The 21,814-nt window shown below is 37.2% G+C and overlaps 1 protein-coding gene across 2 annotated transcripts in view; it reads right to left on the minus strand.

Annotated features, from left to right (window-relative positions):
• The window catches only part of SUGCT (succinyl-CoA:glutarate-CoA transferase), a gene marked incomplete at its 5' end in the record, with an annotated part of 342,330 nt that overhangs the window by 281,142 nt on the left and 39,374 nt on the right, over positions 1 to 21,814 (minus strand). For both annotated transcript variants that reach the window (XM_082285668.1, XM_082285667.1), the window contains 2 exons: positions 10,380 to 10,523; positions 18,304 to 18,395. In XM_082285668.1, the coding sequence (XP_082141794.1) occupies positions 10,380 to 10,523; positions 18,304 to 18,395 (236 nt within the window). The remainder of the gene's footprint in view (positions 1 to 10,379; positions 10,524 to 18,303; positions 18,396 to 21,814) is intronic.

The raw sequence follows: 21,814 nt of genomic DNA on the forward strand, positions 1-21,814 counted from the left end.
AAAGCCTTTGACATTTTCCCACAGCCTTCTTGTGCTCATGGCTCAGATGGGCGCGCTCTTCACTGGAAAAAAACTGGCTGGATGGCTGGGCCGAGAGAGTAGTTGTGAATGGCGCTACATCCAGCCGGTCACTAGTTCCCCAGGGCTCAGTATTTGGGCCAGTTCTGTTTAACATCTTAACAATACACTGGACAAGGTGACTGAGTCACCCTCAGTCAGTTTGCAGGTGACACCAAGTTGACCAGCAGTGATGATCTTTGGGAGGGCAGGAAGGCTTTGCAGCGATACCTGGACAGGCTGGATCAATGGGCCAAAGCTGCTGGCATGAGGTTCAACAAGAACTGATGGATCCTGCACTTGGGTCAAAACAGCCCCAGGCAGCACTACAGGATGGGGGCACAATGGCTGGAAAGCTGTCCAGTGGAAGAGTAACTGGGGGTGCTGGCCAATTGTGGTGGTGCAAGTGGCTCCAGCCACTGCCTCCTGAGAATTCAGACAACAAGCTGTGGTGGTCAGCAACCCAAGTTTAGTATATAACTTTCAGTCACGGTGAGAACCCAAAATTCCTTTGTTCTGCTGTTTGCATGTTTTCCCCTGATTGGTTAAGGTTTTCCCCTCCCTGTTTTATGTATGAAGTTGTGCATATTCATATCCCTTGTTTAATATGTATCAGTTCTAGAAAGTTCTTTGTTCCTCCATGCCCCATTGGATCCTTCCCTAAGTCCCTCCTATGTGTTGTCCCCCTTGGTTCCCTTGCTGTCAACCCCAACTGCTTGCGTTTACCCCACTGGCTGAGATCCCTTTCCCCACCTATTCTGTAGTCAGTATAAAATCCCTGGACCCTGTGAAAAATTGGGCTTTTCATCCCTGTCTTTCCACCGCAATAAGCCTGTGTGGAACACATACGGAGAGTCTCCTCTCTTTCTTCTTTGCCTTTGCCTTCGTGCCTTCATTCCAGCAACAGGAGGAAAGCTCCCTTGGGTGAGGAGCTCTACCCCTTCTTTTTGTGTATCTCAGCAGGGATTGCTGCCTTCCAAGAGGGGTTGCAGCTTTGACCTCCAGGCTTCCTTTTTTCAGCACACAAGGGGAAAACCCCCTTCACCTTATCCTAAGCTGCAAAAACTCCTTAGTTGACAGCAGCTGAACATGAGCCAGTGTGTGCCCAGGCAGCCAAGAAGGTCAATGGCATCCTGGCCTGTATCAAGAATAGTGTGGCCAGCAGGACCAGGGCAGTGCTTTATAATCAGAACTGGTGCGGCCTCAAATCCTATGTTCGGTTTTGGGTCCCTCACTGCGAGAAAGACATTGAGGTGCTGAAGCGCATCCAGAGAAGGGCAATGAAGCTGGTGAAAGATCTGGAGCATGAGTCTTATGAGAAGCAGCTGTGGGAGCTTGCATTGCTCCGACTGGAGAAAAGGAGGCTCAGAGATGACCCTTATTGGTCTCTACAATTTCCTGAAAGGAGGCTATAGTGAAGTAGGGGGCCAGTCTCTTCTCCCAGGCAACAAGTGATAGGAAAAGAGAAAAAGACCTCTAAACCCAGGGGGTTTAGATTAGATACTAGGAAACATTTTTTCACAGAAAGGGCAGTCAGCCACTGACCCAGGCTGCCCAGGGAAGTGGTGGAGTCACTATCTGGAGGTATTTAGAAGATGTGGCACTTAGGGGCATGCTTTAGTGGTGGACTTGGCAGTGCTGAGTTACTTGATGATCTGAAAGTTCTTTTCCAACCTAAATGATTCTTTTCTGCTCTAAAAATAGTAGCTATATTTGACAGCTGAGAATGGAAACAAGAAGGCATAAAAATACGATAAAGACAAACAGATTTTGCTCATATAAAATTTAATTACCTGTGAAGACAGCCATCAGAATAACTACAGTAATTTTTCTTGTTTGCAATAGTGTAGTATCCAGAGACTCCAAATTGGATGCTACATACACTTTGTGAAGGATACTATTTTTTTATTTTATCAGTAATAAGGACTTGTCATGGAAAGCTGTCAACATCCAAAACAAGCTGTATTAAGGCACTTTTAACTTTTGATCTTAGGATTAGGAACAGCGCCATTTACAATGAAAATATGCATACGTCTAACCATTTACAGCACTCATCTTTTTTGTCTCCACATTTATCAGCATTAATACTTGCATGGAGAAAAGAATTTTAGGTGTATTTGTCTACTGACAATGTCATTTTCATCTTATCTGTAGTGAACAAATACAAAAATAAAATATAATAGTAATTTCAACAGCTTGTGCTGCAGCAGTGCAAACAGGTAGATTTTTAGACTTTTTATTTGATACATAAGGAAGCACATACAGAAACAACTCATGTCTGTTTGGTTGTGTGAGAAATGTGCAAAAATTATCTCCTTATTATCACAGCAAAATCTCCCATTCATTACAGTATTGGCTTGGCAAAACAACAATGGCTTTAGTTCTAACACTGACAATCTCCATTCACCACCCATTAGGTGCTAATGCACTACAGGGATGACACAAGAAATAAATCCATTCAATTGAATGAAATGTTTGAAATAGGATGTTTTACAAGATTCTAATTTCTGTGCCTCTGCAGCATTAAGCAATGCCCGTAACGCTCTTTTGAGTACTTTAATGCTGTTCACATTGCAGATGTAGTTCATCTACTAAGCTGTTACACAGCATGCAAGTCAGAGAAAAGTGGTCCAAAGTTTTATTTCACTTGAGTATTACCAGTGAGTCTGGAGTCAAAATCTGGCACTTCTACATAATGCTTTTTAAATAGTGGCAACGTTGTAAATGATACCCTGGAGAAGGAAATTATTCTTTAATCAATCTACAAAAATATTTAAGTAGTGCCAAAAAAGCCCCAAAGTGTTTAATCACAGAGGACACTAGAATAAAAGTAACTTCAAATATATTTATCAGGGAAATCTAGTACTACAAAATTCATTCAAAGCAAAGCAAGGCATTTTTACTGAATACGCATATATATATATATATATAAATATATACTGAAAATAACTCTGACTAGACACTCACATCGATGGTTGCATTGATTAGCAAATGTAAACATTAGCAAATGTAAAGCCAATCTACAAGAAGCATCTGAAGTATGATTTAGGGAACTACAGGTCTGTCAGCCTGACCTCAGTTCCAATCAACGTTATGGAAGAGATCACCCTGAGTGCCATTACATGGCACATGAAGGACAATCAGGGGATCAAGCCCAGCCAACATGCATTATGAAAGGCAAGTCCTGCTTGACCAATCTCATCTTCTTCTATGACCAAGTGACCCACTTAGTAGATGAGGGAAAGGCTGTGCATATACTCTTGCTAGACTTCAGTAATGCATTTGACAGTCTCCCACAGCATCCTCTTAGAAAAACTGGCTGCTCACGGCTTGGATGGGTGGATTCTTCGGCAGGTAGAAACCTGGCTGGATGGCCAGGCCCAGAGAGTTGTGGTGAATGGAACTAAATCCACCTGGTGGTGGGTCACTAGCAGTGTTCCCCAGGGCTCAGTTTTGGAGCTGGTCCCTGTTTGACATCTTTATTAGTGATCCGGACCTGGGGATTCAGGGCACCCTCAGTAAATTTACAGAAGACATTAAGCTGGGTGGGAGTATTGATCTGCTCAAGAGTAGGAAGGCTTTGCAGAGAAACCTGGACAGGCTTGATCGATGTGCTGAGGACAACAGCATGAGGACAAAGGGGAAGTGCAGGGTCCTGCACTCGGGTCCCAGCAACCCCATGCAGCCCTACAAGCCTGGGGAGGAGAGGCTCAAGAGCTGTTCAGCAGAAGGGGACCTGGGGGTGCTGGTTAACAGTTGGCTCAATATGAGCCAGCAGTGTGCCCAGGTGGCCAAGGAGATCCATGGCATCCTGGCCTCTGTGAAGAACAGTGCAGCCAGCAGCACCAGGGCAGTGATCACCCTCGTGTACTCGGCACTGGTGAGGCCACACCTTGAGTGTGCTCCTTTCTGGGCCTTTCACTCTGGAAAGGACATTGAGGTGCTGGAGCGTGTCCAAGGAAGGGCAACAAGGCTTGTGAAAGGTCTGGAAAACATGTTTTATGAGGAATGGCTGAGGGGGCTGGGGTTGTTTATCCTCCAGAAGAGCAGACTCAGGAGGGACCTCATTGCTCTCTACAACTACCTGAAAGGAGGCTGTAGTGAGGTGGGGACTGGTCTCTTCTGCTGTGCCTGCAGTGAGCGGACCAGAGGAAATGCCCTTTAGCTGAGACAGGGAGATTCAGATTAGATACGAGGAAAAAAAATTAGCATTAGGGTGGTCAGGGTAGGCATTCAGATAAGTTGTCCAGGGTGAAGTCACCATCCCTGGAGACATCTAAGAGGTGTCTGGATCTGGGTGATGTGGTTCAGGGGTTTAGGAGTTACAGTGGCAGTTCTGGGTTGACAACTGGACTTCATGATCTTAAGGGTCTCTTTCAACCTTGATAGTTCTGTGACTTTCCAGCAGTTTAATGGATACCTGTTTTTGAAGTCCTAAACTAGAGCCTGAACATATTTTTTATAGCTTTCACTATATCATAATAAGTAATAAATTATTACTTTTGGCCTGATCACATGTCACTTCTCTAAAGAGTTTGCAATCTAACTGATTAGCCAAAACCAATACTGAATACAGAAACAATACTGTGCTGAATACAAAGAGAAATTCTGGCAGCAGGACCTTGTCAGACCAAAGGAAGTCATTATTTCAAATGTGTTCTAGCATCATCCTTTACTTCACCTTTTTTTTATAAATTATAATCTACGGAGAAAATTTAATGAGAGTTATCTGAAGTAATCAAACTAAGCAGTGTTGAAACCTTAGTTAGAGTTCTATCAGCATACCCAAAAATGCCACGCTTGTTAAGGTTTATTAGATTTCCAGAGGTTCAACAGCACACAAAAATCCACTGTCTTGCTAACATAAGATTTTCCATGACATAAAATTGAAACCTCTTCCATCAAGTTACAACCCTTTTACTTGTTATTTACATAAATAAATGGAGCATAATGTGTTGAAAGGCTCTATCCTAATTTGATGAACTTATAGAATGACTTCTGAAAGCTTCTATGAGTTTAGAAAGTGAGATTCAGGTGAGATTTTGGGGTACACTAAATGTATTTGTTCTGCTACCAGTTGCTTAAATCTTTCCCCTTTCTTTTCAGCTACCCAGGTTATCCTTCTCCTAGTACTCAGCATGATTCTGAAATTTGATCTGCTAGTAATAAACATCTTGATTCCATTTCCAAGATTATACCCTTATTTAAAGGTCATCTAAATTAAAAACTCATTAAAAGAAATGTCTTCCTTAGTCTTCAAACTCTCTCCCCTACCCGCTCTAGGCAGCCATTTTTGGTTTTTTTTAGTAATAAAGGGCATATTTTTTCTATCTCCTTTCTAGTCTTTCTCTAATTAATGACAGAGGCAGATCAACACAGGAAAATGAAGCTGCAACTTATTCAGGCTTGGTTTCTTTAGCACACAAGCAATGGTAACAAAGACAAAAAGACAGAATTTACAGTCAGGTAGCAGAAAGAAGAAATGCCCTTGCAATTTGAATATGTACTTTATTTACAGAGTAAAGAAAGCCACTAAATAAAACCAAGATCCAGTTGGAGGATGTTGTACCAATGACTGCATAACTAATCATTAGAAATTATAACACACATTCCACAGAGGCCAATATTAAATTGAGTTACTGTCATGTTAGTATGGTCTTCTGGTCTATTCAATCAAATTTTGGCTGCTTAAAACCCAGAGGGATAAGTTCTGTTCTTAGTTATATGGCTGTCCGCAATGGAAATTGTCAAGAATACAGGCCAAGAAGTGTTTAAAGTGCAGTATATGTTTAAAGAAATGTTCACTTTAATTCAGATTTTGTTATTTTTCCATATGAGAGCTATACAGTGAAAAAGATGACATCTCCATACATCACATGCTCAATTTTTTATTATGATGGAGATTAAGAATACAATGTTTTTCAAAGATGATGCTTTATAAGCTTGTAAAAAACCCACTTATTCAAACCATACCCAAAAACAAGACAACTGTGTAACAGTCCTCATAGCTGGCCTCCAAAATCACCAGAAGCAATGACCTCTAAAAAAGACGATTTTCTTTTGGTATTCAGTCAACTCATGACTCTCAGCAAGCGGAGAGGCAACAAGATACAGTCAAGACACCTGAGCAGTATTTAAGTTCCAAGATTGATATTTCCACACAACTTACTGCTCAGGGATTCTATCATGTCATGTATGTCCTAGAGGCAGTATGCAACAGCTACCAGTTTCACCTATACTCAATAATTGCTAAAAGACATGCCATGAAAGCCCTGAATAGATAGCACTGAAAGCACCTTAAATAGATAAGCCTTAAACAGAATGATCTTGGGAAAATGTGATGCAGAAACAAAAACTAATAGCTTCTTACCCTCATCATTCCCTCAGTAAATTAACAGTTAAATTAAGCACAAAAATGAAATAATGAAAATCATTTATACCAATTTTCTAGGTTTTTCTAGAGTCAGTTCAATATTTTCAGAAGATTAAGTGTTTGCTACAGCAAACACAAACTAAAACATAGAAATTAGAAGCAGAGAAGTGTCTGATGAACAATCATGTTATACAAACAATATTAACCACATTATTCTGTCTATGGAATCTGGGAAAAAATATACTTCAAAATTGCATAAATGTTAAATGCAAAACATTTCTTGCAGATTTTTAATCCAAACGAAACCAGCCTATTACAGTATTTGTTGGAGCCTGGTTGTAATTAAATACAGGAAGGATACTAAAACTTCCAAGAGATTTTTTTAAGCCACAACAGAAGAAAAGGCACAATTGCATAATTGGAACCAAATCCAAACCCCACTTCCTTCTTATTTACCAGTATCATCTAAAGGACACTATTTAGATGCTGAAAGGTCTGGAGCTGACAACTGTGAATCATCTAAAAGTCAAAAATTTCAAAGGACTCATATGACATGGGTTAAAAGTTTATAGATGAGAGATAAAAAAGTTTCTGCTCACTGCAAAACCACATCCTAAGAGTTACCATATTGCTTGTTCAAAAAAATCCTAGAATCCTATTTTGTTGTGGGGAAAGAAATCTTCTTTGGTAGTAGTAAGTGTTTAAAACACAAAAAAATATTTCTTCAGAGAACAGGATCTCACTTATAATTTGGTTCTACACATATCACAAATACGAAACTAACTTGCCAGTCAGTGGGTTAGTTCTTTAAAAAGCTTCAGATCAGTTTTGTTGGCAGTTGAATTCATTTCAATGCTCTTTGTTATTTGCATGTCTGTGCAGGAAATTAGTATCAAAAGCATTCTCCAGCCCTCCCCTCTGCAAAAAAAAATTTAAATCCTCTACAAGGCATGCAGAAAAGTGATAGTACGGACACAGATGGACGTTAAAATGCTGGGCTTTCTGCTATAAAACAAACCAAGCAGTTTTCAAGATTTTCTAATTACCTGAGTGACTTAACCCCTGGGGTTTTCATTCCTTTCTGACATAGTCAAAGTCATCAGCACTGAAAAATGAAGACGTGTATTGGCCAGGTTTGCAATTTTCAGTCCAGAGGAAGGGATGGACAAAAGGTCCAAGCACACTGCTGTATTAGCTCAGTGAATGAAATGCTGGCAAAACCAAGAAGTTTCATACAAGACCCTGCTGTCGCAACACTATAAATAGGATGGTTCAGCACACATAGAAGATTCCTTTTTTTCTCATGAAAAATGACTACACTTCAGTGAATCTGAAGCTGAAGGAAAAGTTATCACGATGTCTCTGTTTGACCTCTAGATCCTACCATTAATCAACAGCAACAAGAACCTAATAAACTGAAAGTCTAAAACTTTAGGTTCCTTATTTTTTTGGCAGCATCCATGAGAAACTTCAAAAGGTCTTCTTTTTGAACATTCATCACATGAGGAAAAGCTAGCTTTAGATACTTAGTTGGGACATAAAACCAAAATCTCTTTGGAAACATGTATCTTTAAAGACCCTGATCATATCACAGTAATTGTCTAAACTCGTTTAAAAAAACTCACTACCATCAGAAGTATTGCAAGAATAATTTATTTATTTACATTAATTTTCAGCTTTGTACTACTGTTTCTTAGTAGAGACACTGATCCTTAAAAACTTAAAAGTAACCACCAGTTTTACAAAAGGAAAGAAAATGAACCAACAAACTACATGTTCTGTCTGAGACAGACTCAGCTGCAACTGATGTTTTTCTTCATTCATTTTAACACATCTTTTTAATGGGATTGATCACATGCTTTTATTTTTTGTACTTTAGAACCTCATCCATAAACACTTCTTCCAATTTAATAGATGTTCTCATTACAGTCTTGGGCCAACACCCTAGAATTAATTTGGACTGAGGCAATCGGATTATCTAAACCCCTAAAAGAGCTCTTTTCTGAATAACATCTTTTACCCATACTCTGTTCCAATATACCAACTTATTTGAATTTCATTTACCCCACAATCAAGTAAATAAAAACATTTATTTTTCAATGAGAGTGTGCATTTATGGAATTACGTCTTAATAACTTTTAGATAACTGTACTTTGATAACAAACAGGGAAGCAGTTTATGTTTAAAAAAACCCGAAAAACTACTGAGCTTTTCCTTAACCATTTAGCACTGCTTCAACTAATCATGTAGAAGACAAACACCATGTCACATGCTTTGTTCACTAACATCTATCCAAGTCTTCAATCTCTTTCTTGCTTATGCCAGTGAGCGGCCTAAAGGACGATGATGTGGAAGTTCAGATGGAAATTTTGCAATATAAGAACAGTTCTGTGCATAGACAAATCTACCCTAATTAAGGAAAAAGATTATGAAGGCAAATGAGGTAACAAAACAAGCTGAAATAAGAGAGCTACAGAAACACCTAACTTCAACTCTTCTTGCTTTCAGCATTTGATAAAATACCTAATAATAATCAAGAAAACTACATTTAAAAAAAAGCCAAAAACCAGTGGAACAAGGAGTTAAACACCCCCCTTCCTCCCCCCAGATTACTCTGGAAATTAATAAAAATTTTCAGAAGTATTTTTAATAAAATGAGAAATTAAAAGATCAAGGAGCAGTTGCCATAATATATAACACTACAATGCCTTAAACATAAAACCCCACTACATCCATATATATATAAAATACTTAATAAGCATTTAATACACATTTAAAATATTTTTCTAAACTGCTTTTTTTCTAAATATTTTTCCAATACAGACACATTTATGAATATATTTAAGTATAATTAATTTCAGTTCTTACAAACACTTGTTCTGAAACAAATGAAAAGTTCTTTATTTATTTAAGCAAGGATTTCCCCTCCTTTCTGATTTCAGTAGTTATTCAGACAAAAGCAGTAGGCACTAAAACAAGAGCAACCTCAATCATTAGTCTCAATCATTGTTATAATACAAGAGTATAGGTGTCCAACCTCTTGCTCACACCTGGGCCAACTTTTAGCACAATGGGCACTGTCATTTCTCAACTGTACTGACAGGTATAATGTGAAGAAAAATACAATTGAATAAAGATGAAAACAATGGAGCACTGAAGTCACTTTAATAAGGACTGGATACAATTTTTATGTACATTTTAAAACATAAACAAAAATTCCTCTGTATCATATACCCAGTTGATATCAGCAAGTACCTACATCAGCAAGACAACATACCATCTGATCATATGCACCTCATACCGATGTCACTTGCTTTTTAGAAATTATAAATCATTGCACCAGTGATGTTTAAATATTCAAAGAAGAGTTAAAATTCTCATTGTTTGTAGTATATGGTATATCTTTCATGATCAAAACAACTTTGCCTTTAACGTCTAGGAAAAATGCTGCATCTTCTAATCTACCTCCTTCTTTAACTCCCAGAGCCACAAGGCAGCTCCCCCCAGATTACATTACTTTGAAACTTGGGTGATACTTCATTACTCTGGGTGATTTTGCACAAGTTATTCAGTCGCTCTAGAAGTAACATTACCCAGTGCCAAAGCCTTCCTTTCAACATTGGTTTCACCACTTTAGGCTTGTCTGTCTCAAATTACTCACTACAACTGTTACAATCTCAGAGATATTATAAACCTCGATTAACCCGTGCTTTGAAGAGCATGGCAGTCCTTTGTAAAAAGCGAAAACCAAACTTAGTGCAGTAGTAACAATAACCATGTCATATAAAATGGTCACTACCAGGGTGGCAGGTTAAGAGAATGATCACTAATGTCATTACTGTCATTATTGTTGTCATTAGTTATATTAACTAATGCACATTAGTTTATAACCAAATAGTATTAGGTTCAAACATCTACACAACAAAAAGCAATTTTTTACAACTCTTACCTGAGTTGACAAGAGATTGCAGTCAATGTGTAGTCCTTTTCCCGTCTTATACCTCTGAAGTAAACCAGCCATAACTGCTCCATATGTGTACAACCCAGTAGCAAGGTCTGTCATTGCTACTCCTGGTCTAACTGGCTCACCATCCTAAAGAAAAAGAAAACACCCCAAAATGAAACAAGACAAAACAATAAACAAAGAAAAAATTAAAAGCAGGAAAACAAGCAGAGACAATATGATTGTGCAGGGCTGGGATCTTATTGGCTTGACAGAGACATGGTGGAATGACTCCTGTGACTGGAGTGTTGGAATGGAGGTGTATAGGCTCTTTAGGAAGGACAGGCAGAGGAGACCAGGAGGCAGTGTTTCCCTCTATGTCAGTGACCAGCTGGAGCACATACAGTTTCACTGGGGATGGATGAAGGGCTGAATGAGAGCACGGAGAGGGCAATTGCAGGTAACGTTTTAATCCTGCTGCACGTGCCCATTCAGGGAGATGGAGTGGATGGGGCCCTCTATAGACAGATTGCAGTGGCCTCACATTCACAAGCCCTGGTCCTCATGGGGGGCTTCAACCATCCCAATATCTGTTGGAGAGGCAACAACATAGAACCACACACTGTAGGAAAAGATCAGGTTTAAGACCATCTAAGGAACCTGAAGGTGCATAATCCATTGGACCTGATGACATACATCTGCAGGACCCAAGGGATTTGGCAGTGGGAATGGCTAAGCCACTATCCACCTTATTTGAGAAGTCATGGTAGTCCAAAGAAGTTCCCACTGACCGGAAAAAGGGAAACATAACCCCCATATTTTAAAAGGGTAAAAAAGAAGACCCAGGGAACTATGGGCCCACCAGTCTCCTGGTCTCCTCTTCCTATCCAGCAGGATTATGGAGCAGATTCTCCTGGAAGCTATGCACATGGAGGCACATGGAAAATAAGCAGGTGATTTGTGACAGCCAACATGGCTTCACTATGGGCAAATTGTGCCTGACAAATTTAGTCGTCTTCTATGATGGGGTTACAGCAGTAGCAGATCTGGGAAGAGTGACTGATGCCATCTACTTGGACTTGTGCAAAGCATTTCACACTGTCCCACATGACATGCTTGTCTCTAAACCGGCCACTTGGTAGATAAGGAATTGGTTGGATGGTTGCACTCAACTGCAGTTAGTGCAAGAAATCAGTATCTTTGAGTGAACTGATGTATGAAAACCACCACTAAAAAACAGATATTCTTGCAGCATGTACACAAAACTGCCACTTTGTGATGTCGCATACTGCAAATCATGAAGGATTTATTATGCAACTTTTTGTCCCTAATAACATAATGCTTCAACTCACCAGTGCAAAAAGAAAAGAGGTAATATTAGAGACAGGAGAAGCTAGTGAAGACTGAATTTTGTTATGTCTAGAAGCCAAAGGCCTAAACAACTTCCACAGTATGCTGACACAGGTGCCTATCTGTTTAAAATGCAGAACCATATTGCTTCATTCTTCTCACTTCCTTTTTCTCCCTCCTCTTCAGTCCCTCCCCAAGCCAAAGTTCAGTTTTGTATTTTCCAATATACACATTCCAGGCTTCTAATAAGAAAACAAAAACAACTTTTTGTTTACACATGTAAATATTACACATGCAAATACATGCAAATTCATGACCTTTTAACTGAAGTCACTGAAAAGTTGTTCAAATATCCTTTCTCTGTATGTCATCCCTTTTCTGGCATCAAGGGAAGAATCTTCATTTTACATCATGTGTTTCAGAACTTCTGTAATCATTGGCATGATATATGTCCCCTCTGAAATCAATGGCAAAATGAACTTATAATTTCAGCCCAGCTAGGCTTTTATCATAGGATCTTTGAAGTGCTTCTTCTGAAATATTCTCCCATTTCCTACTCTGAAAAGTTGGAGGTCAGGGGATCAGATTGTCACAGCAGTTCCTTATTTTGAAGTCTTATTCTTTGTTGATTCTTTTTTTTTTTTAAGTTTTCAAGTTTTGAAGAAAAATAGCAGTGCAAAGCTAATGAGACTGTTCCAGAGCTCTGGCACCCAAGTAAGCCTACCATAGGACAAGTTAAAATCAGTATAATTGATAAATAATAACTGTTTGTCAAGTTACCATAAGTGTATTTGAACTAATGCAGCATAAATTCAATAAAATTGAATTTACAGAATTATTTTAATTAGCCATGTCTAAACTCCTAAGTATAATTATTGTAATAATAATCTTCTAAATAAGATGCAAGAATTGTTTACTAATAATTATTAAAAAAAAGTGTCTTGGCTTCATGTAAGAAAATTAATCTTCACCATCATTTTTCTTTTGCATTCCAACAGGATTTACATAAGTCTGATATCAAGTCATATATAAGTTATATTTTTCTTTAAATTTTTTTTATTTTATTATCAACTACATTAATAGAGCAATTCTGAAATAAAAGACAGTAGGACAATATTTTCTACATAAGATGGAAAGGGCTGCTATTTTATTCATATCATGCAATTGACTAAAAATTATAAAATCTGTATAAAATATAACAAAGTTTAAAAAAAATTCTTAGCTACTCTCTTTCAAACTGCACTAAGGATTAGTCTTTGACTATCTATAGCCTAGATATCTATAGGATGATATATAAACTACAAAATATTAAGGTGAAGACTGCTTTAGGAAGTACTACTTTTTTGAAGAATCTCTTATTTCTTCCTTCTCCAGACTCTACACTAAGCTACTTCAGCCTCCCTATAGAAAACGCAGCTCGAAGGTTTCAGCTATTTACAACTCTCATTGTACCCAGCTCTGGGGAAAACCAGGAAATTTCGTTCTTCACCTTTATACGCACAGGCCTACTGAGAAAACTAATTAGCCCACGAGAAGGGTTTTACTCCTCAGAGCTACCACAGAGAAATAAAAGAAAAAACAAAACAAACAAACAAACAAAACCAAAAGCAAACCGCTCTCCCCCAGACACAAAAAAACTCAACCAAAACAAAAAGAAATTAACCCATATTATCTGTTGCAAGCAATCAGTTTGTTGAATTGTTCTTTCTTTATTATAGCCACTTCATTACATTCACTGGGTTGAGAAGAGACCAAAAAGACTTTAGATTTTCCAAACGGATGTGCTGCAGCATTCTTAGTTTGAAAACACTTTCCACTGTTTTCAGAGTATCATTACTTTCACCCTTGAAGGAGAACACTACATTTCGAAGATGGAGAAATTGGGATTATTTTAATAAGTGATTATATATGAATTCCAGAACCTTCCTCATCAAGTACTAAACTACCTAATGTTTAAAAGCAAACACTTCCTTTGCCTCAGTAAAAAGTTCACCTTTATTTCTAAAAAAACTTCCACAATTTCCCCTTACAGAACACTCCTACAAACTACTAGCACTATACTGCTGTGCTATTTTTAACATGTTGGCTTTGCTTTATCCTAAAACTCCATAATCTATAATTCTGAACCAGTCCACACAATTTCTAGCCTTCCTTGATCTTTCTACCAAGACTCATGACTAGCTGCCATGCCTCACCATTTAATCAGCTTCAATCAGCTCCTGTGCAATAAACCAGTCTTTCTGTGGCAGGATGCACAGGTGTAAGTACTGTAAAATGGATTCATTCAGGCTTTTGTCACTATCCTGCAGAACAAGGGACATGAAGCTGCTTTACATGAAGGATAAAGCTAAACACACACAGAAGTACCTTCCTTTAGACAGAGCTTCTGACAGCACAGCAGTACTTTTGTGTAGCTAACATTATACCAGTTACCTGGGCAAAGTAAAGATCTATACAGTATCTTTTATTCAATCAAATTATTTCAAAAGTGACAAACACCACCACCCCTGCCATACAAAAATGATATTATTGTTCTGGTAGGAAGATCAAATTCAGCCATAGCCAGGGAGAACATGCCTTAAGCAAACAAAGCTGCCATCCAGTCCCAGGGGCTGGCTTGAGCCCTAAATTAGGTGCAGGATCAGGACCTGCCTTTTCCTCATTTGAAAGGATAAAGATTCATACCAGTAGAGCAGACCTTTTGTTCTTAAATCACTGCGCTTTGCTATTGCTCAATCTTATACTTCACACTTTTATTCCTAATTTTTGCTGTTTGCCAAATTCCTTAAGATTCGACGACTTATTCTGGCCCGGATATAGCCAAAACATGTTTTAGAAGATTCTTTGCCTGGGTCTTTTTTTTTGCCCTTTGACATAATTTCTCTTCCCAAACTTACATCAATAATACAAAATTCATCCCTTTAAAATGAAAATTGTTTTGAAATAACATGCTTAATAAAACCATTCTAAGTCCAGTAGTCTTTACAGATGTGAAATAATTGCTGAAGCTAATATGAACCAGCAATGGCTGGTATTTTTCAATAGCTCTAAACTATATATACCATGTGTATTCTTTTGTTACAGTTTGTTTGGTTTTAAACCAAAGAATGGCCTCTCTGGATTGCAGATTAAATGCTGTCTCATATTCAGTAAAACAAAATGGTTTTTCTGCAAGAAAGAATACACCACCATAAAGGTACTTCAAATACTGAAGACCACATGTAATAATCCACTAGGAGATGGAAGGGGATTTGTAACTAAACTGGGGTTTATTTAACTAATTTCAAGTTATTGCCTTGATGAGTCAGAAATTTTCATCAAAGGGATATTCATCTGGCACTGATATATCTGAATATATTAAGTAAGAGCTTTCTGTTCATCAAATATGAAAGTTGAAAGTGATGTTTAACCAGGAAATATCTATAAATTATGTCATCCAGGACAATAAACATGTCATCAGTGCAAACTTTGTCCTTTAGCATATTTTAATTTATGTAAAGAAAACCTGAATGTGTCCTGAAGCAACTACTTTAATTCAAAATGGGTTTGTGTTAGCAATTTACACAAAACAGATTACCCTCATAAACACATTAGAATTTCAAATTTCACAGGTGTGATACACTTCTAATACAGAAGTAATCAAGTACATGTGTAAGAGCTTGAATTCCATGCAGGTTTCTTTACACAAAAAGATGATTTAAAGACACTATTCTACTGTGTTTGGGTTTGTACAATCAGCAAAAACAACACTAGCACAAATGCAGTTGTTTGTGCCAATAATTTTGCAAAATTGCAGAAGTTGTAGCTTGATTTCAAGGTTCAGACTATCACTCAGAAGCATTTCAAAGTTATTACCATTAAGTGATACCAGGAAAAAAGAAAGTAAAAAGAAAGCTGTTCTTTTTTTTTTTTTTTTTTATAGGCAGAAATATATACTGCTTTTGGATCTATACATTTTTGAGTATGTCAGATACAGGACAAAATTTCACCCTATTATTAAAATGCTTTCTAAGGAGCTGTAAATATGTATGCCTCGATATAAATATGTATACCTCAACATTAAGCACCTCAGTCAGGTATGTAGATGCTTTGTTGCTGCTGCACAGATTCATTTTAATTTGTCTGCTGCATCAGCTGATGCCTCTAAGATCATCCTGCAAGAACATTCAATGGTTTGTTTACCAAAGGGACGTTTCCAAAGAGCACTGTTGCACTGATGTTATGCTGATTTATCTATAGCTACTGCAATTAAATATAAAACCAACACCACCTGTTATAACTTTTCCTTTTTTTTTTTTCATTTCCAGTTCATAAGAGTGGCCTTTTTTATTTTATTCTAAAAAATAAATCAGACCCTAGTCTACCCATTCAAATTATTACTTTTAGCACATTAATTCCATGTTATCTGGTCAATAAATAATTTAAGCTTTATTTTAAAAAAACCAGCATGAAAGAGTAAGATTCTTTTTTCTTCTTTAGCCACTTTTCTACATGTTGACTGAAACAAGGTTTTCTACTTTTGTTCAGACTTAGTTTTGTGAAATTTTAAACACAATTCAGTCACACAAACATAAATGTAAGAAAAAACATGGAAGATTTTACTATTAATAATACTTTGCTATTTTAAAGCCACTTGGGTAAGTTTTCACTACAACAACAAAAAGCACATTTGTTTCTTTGGAGTCATTGACTACTAAATCTTTGAAACAAAACTGTCCCTCTATACATCAAAAAATGGTTTTGAGAAACTGAGGAAATACTACATAAACAACTTCAAATAAAGAAAAATAAGCAAATTTTAGCATGTTTATTTTGATCATGCAAAAGAGTGACTAAGTTTGAATGAATAGTTAGAAGCCCCCAGTGAACAGACAAAGCTGTTACTGACAATGACTAAATTATTTCTATGATTACATTGCTTCAAGTCTTGGTAAGGTGATGTGAACATCTGGTTTTCCAGGGTAGATCTTAACACAATCTTTTAATAAAATCCATCTTCATAGCAGCCATTGAGAACTATTACTTTCATAATATAACTTGCATGCAATTAATCACTGTAACTGTTATTTATTCTGGCATTCACATATCACTGAAAAGCTGTACAAGAGTCCCGCGTTTTTCAATTTTTCAATATACTTTCCTTTATTCATGTTGTACTAACAACATTTGCCCGTTTCTAACAGTCTTTATACCCTTTTAATTTTGTTTGGTATATTTTGAGGTGTGCGTGAAGTTTCTGGCATTGTATTGGAAGTGTTAACCTCCATTCTACGTGACAAGACACAATGCAAGATTTACTTAGACTGTAGTTACTATGACCAGTCATTGCTTAGAGCATATGTGCATTATGTATTTGAAGGGAAGTGCCTGTACAGACTGCACTCAATTCCATGTCTTCTCATGTTCTGAGATGTGACATACTGTAAGTACGTACCAAAAACAAAAAAGAAATTGACAGTCTCAGGACACTAGGCACAAGATGTTTCTGCTTACTCAGTCAAAAAATGCTTGATTTTGTTTTTTCTCACTAATAAAAAGGACAACTCCGGTAACAATAGTTGCCAGAAGTACAAACTTCTGATGTTTGCCATTGTTTTCAATAGAAAACAAGTCTATTGGCAGAATATCAACCCTACAATAGAGTTGTGTCCAGATCATGTGTGGTTAGCTTTCAGCAACCTACTCAAACATGAATATCTGGCACTAAGTACAGAAACTTAATTAATTCCTTGTTTATCCAGAGCATGCAAGTATCGTACTCGCAAGATCTGCAGCACTGCTTCCAAAGTATCAGGAGCACCACCACAAAAGAGTATCTAGCATTTATAATGCATAGAACAGACTTGTAACACTACCTCACTTAAGAAGGGACATTTGGGGACCAGATTCCCTGCATCTGTAGGTGATTCAAGACAGCTTGATTAAATGCTTATTTGACCAGCATTTTTCTGAGGTGAAGACACACGTTCTGTGTACCTCTAGAATCCAGATACTAAACTACTGTTATGCTTCCTGCACTGCCACAACTACCAAAAATCTTGGGCATCAGTGGGAATAGCAGCACACAAAGCTTTTCTAGAAATGCATGGCATTTCTCTGCCTATTTGCAGGCAGAATGATTGAAAAACACCCAGCTTTGGTCAGAGTTATCTAGATAGCTTCACAATTCCCTCTTTTAAAAAGGGAATATCAATATCCAAACATCAGTGAGACTTCACACACATAGGTATGGTTCCATCATCCAGCTGTCAAAAATGTGTCTACTACAGGTCTTGAAGTGACTGCAGGTGGCTGTTAACAGGTTAGCATACATTGTCAATTTATTCACTGGAGATTTAGGATCTTTCTTTTTTTCTTTAATTTTCTGTTTCTTGAGCATTTTTCTTTACAAGCCTGGAGTGAGATACCTGAAGTATATAAGCACTATTATTTTCTTAGATTCCCAGAGATAAGACCTCTTATTGGACTCAGGAGGGTTTGTATAACAGATATGTTAGCATAGGTTGACTTGTTCCATGCAGCAGCCAGTTTTGATATATGGCACAAAGAGTCTATGAAATTTTTAAGTTGTGCACTATACCTCATGCCCTGTGATATGCATGAGACCAGAAACAGCAGCTGCAATGGAGTCATATCCACCTCTCTGAACGACTGGACCAGTCTGACCATAACCTAAAAGAGAAACAGAACAATTAGTAATTCAATCAATGACAAGTACAATATAAACTGTTATTTCTCCTCAGTTTTGGTTAACAAGCTGTCCAGGTTTTCCAGCCAATGAATGCTATTGAATTCTATTTATTCCTGCATATTTTTAAGAGTAAAGTTGGATTTATACTCTGTGGGTTGAGGATGTGTTTGATCTTAATTCTAGACAGATTTGTACCCTGCTATGTTTCATTCCTTTCAGATAAAATTGCCTTTTTAATTCACTGTGTCAGCTGAGGTTGGACTCAGATGTTATTTCAGAGAATCTATGGTATCTCTACAGTCCTACAATTGCTGTCCAACAGAGCCCATCTTGCCTGTGTTATCTCCACTCTGCCATGAGGATACCTTGAATACCCAAACAATACTAAAATCATGACACTATGGTTTAGACACTTGAGTTGTTCCCCCCTCATTTCTGTTACTTTATTCCACATCTAAACAGAGCTATCTTCAAAACAAAACATTGTTTACAAGAGATGGCAAGGCTTTAGCAAGTATGTACAATCTGTTTGCCAAGAGTTACCACCAGTGAAATTCAACATACTGAGAATTTTTACAGAACTACGTAAATACAGTTTTGTTCATTCGTAGAATTAACTTAAAATAAACAGCTGTAGCCAGAAGGATGCTGTCTTACTTTTCTTTGCTATAGTCATCATGTTCTTCTAACAACAACCACAAAATTTTCCAATTGAGGAGGTCTTGCACCAGCAGCTGGGGAGGTCACTGGAACCAGTGACCACCATCACAGAGGGTAGAAGTCAACAGGGAAGGAGCAACATATTTGATTGATGGTTTCTATTAGTTCTAACGATGGCAGAGTCCTCAAAATTCAGATTTAAGCACTTGTCCTTCTCAAAGGGGAAGCACATTCTAAGCTATTCTCGTGCTTTCTTTTCAGATATCTCTAAGAGAAATCCCTTGATTACAGGAGCAATTGGGAGATACTTTTCACAGACAAGATTCCTAATTTAACTGTAGTTTTAAAGCAACATTTATGTTTTATTCTTACCTGTGAGGACAGTATTAGAATTACATTATATCAACATATACTGCAAGATAACAATTCCTAGATTCCTAGAATCTCCTAGATTTCTTTTTGTTATTCTCCTGGAATAATCTTCTCTATATACAGACAGTCCTTTACTGTCTATATTCAGTAGACATGGCAGTATAAACACTGGCTTTGTGAATTAAAGCAGACAATTAAAAATCATTTTTCATTAAGGTAATCTACCTCAGTTCCTCCACTTGGACTGATGCTGTTAGGTGCATAATTCATAAATTACTCTCAATGTATAGTGCAAGAGAATTATGATCACTGCAAACTGGAGTTAAAGCACATTGTTACTCCAATTGATAATTCATACCAAGCAAAACAATATCCACTTACCACACAGATTTCCTCATTATACCACAAACTATCTCAACTGCCTGATCTTTTTCTGGCAACATGAGATCCACGTTGTGAAAAGCTATGGGGGAACTCAACTTCTACACTCAGTGTCACAGAAAATATCAGAATAGTACAGCCAACCCACTGACTTTATCAATGTAGCCTCAAAACAAACATTTTCCAAGAAAAATGTCAACACTTTTCTTATGATCAAATTTGTGTCACTACTCACAAGAGATGAAAAAATCTACCAGTTTACCCAGCTTTACTCAAAATCTGACAGCAGCTGACTTTGAAGTCCCAAAGAAACTTGTGGCATTTCCTTTCACATTTACACTCTTAAGTTTGCAGCAAAGAACAGTGTATTCAAATATGAGAGGACTAGCAAATAAAATATGCTGGATCCGCCCAAAAATGTTCCAAAGAGCTCTAACTAGGCATATACCATTATCTCATTGGAATGAACTGTAGAATTAAAACCAGTTAAGTGTGTGGGGCCACTTCAAAAACAAAATCTTGCTCAATAAAAAAAGTACTCAAAACAACTTTAATTGAATAGTGAAAAGCATATTGAAATAAGTGAGAAACTACGTACTGGCCTCAATTATTAACAAAGAAAAGACATCTCAACATATCTACTCACACAAATGTTTTCATAAACAGAAAACATCTGAAAATTAAACATTTCGTATGTAGACAGAATGACTATACAATGCTTTGCAATGCTCTTCTGGTAAGGACAAGCATCCATCCCTCAAACACTGAACTCAGGAAAGGTGACAAGCAATCAGACCTTCATTTTTCTAGAGGAGTTTCCGAAAAAAAAATTTTTAACTCCTTTTCACACATTATAACAGCCAGGTTTCAAAATAAAAGCTATTATTTAATGGCTTTCTGGTTAAAATTAGAACTTCTATGGAGTGTTTAATTAGTCTTCATAGTTCACAATAGATTAAAAAGAAAAAAATACATAATTCTGCTTTGGATCTGAATTCTAGGTGGACAACGCTAGTGTGGGGACAAAATCTGTTGTCACTGGAAATGGTTTGCCCCAGAAACTATGGATATACAAGATTCCTACAGGAAAAAGTAGAGTTAAGCGAGAAATAGCTATGGCTAAAAATGAAAGATCTCATAATCCAGACAAAAATCAAAGGCTGAACATTATTATTCTGGTAAACAACACAGGTCAATGGAGCAACCCAGTGCAGATGTTTTAGAAATAACGATGAACATAAACACAAAAAGCTTGAAGAAGAGTCCAAAATTACATTCAGAAAATATTCAGCCTGATACCCAGATTTTACAGTAACTGTAATATATACACATACATACATATGTACATACATATATAAATATATAAAATAACTCGTTAAAGATAAAAATGTCACCTAAAGCTTATGTTTGTCCAAATACCCTGTGTTCTCTCGTAATTCAGTATGAAAAGTGTAGATTTGCAATTACATCCTCAAACCTAAATATAGGTTCCCATTAAACAAAATGTAGTTAGTGGTTTAAAGTTCAGATACAATGGAAAATACTTTAGGGTAAAAAGATAATCCCATCTGAATAGAGAGAGAATAGATTTAACAGTGATGGTCTCAGAAGGTAAGATAAGGCAACTGATCACACACACTCCTGCTCCCCTTTAGTGGAGTTTATCACCACAAGCTACAGTCAATATTCAAATAGTCTCTACCAGTAAAGAATTTATTTTAGATCCTTAAGTCCAATGAATGTATTTTTATTTTGGGGAATATATTTCAGAGAGACAAAAGAATTTTAAATTTAATTTAATAAAACTAAGTGTTTTATAAATCATTTCAGCTTGACAGGCAGCTGCCTAGATTCTAAATCTTATGTAAAGCTTTAGATTTGTGTAAAACAGAATCTGCAGGGAACAAAAGAAAGTTGCACCACACTAAACCCTTATTCAACTCCCAAAATCCCCATTCTATACCTTGCAGTAGGAGGACATGGTTTC

Source organism: Coloeus monedula (assembly GCF_965178545.1).
Source record: "Coloeus monedula genome assembly, chromosome: 1".
Lineage (NCBI taxonomy): Eukaryota > Metazoa > Chordata > Aves > Passeriformes > Corvidae > Coloeus > Coloeus monedula.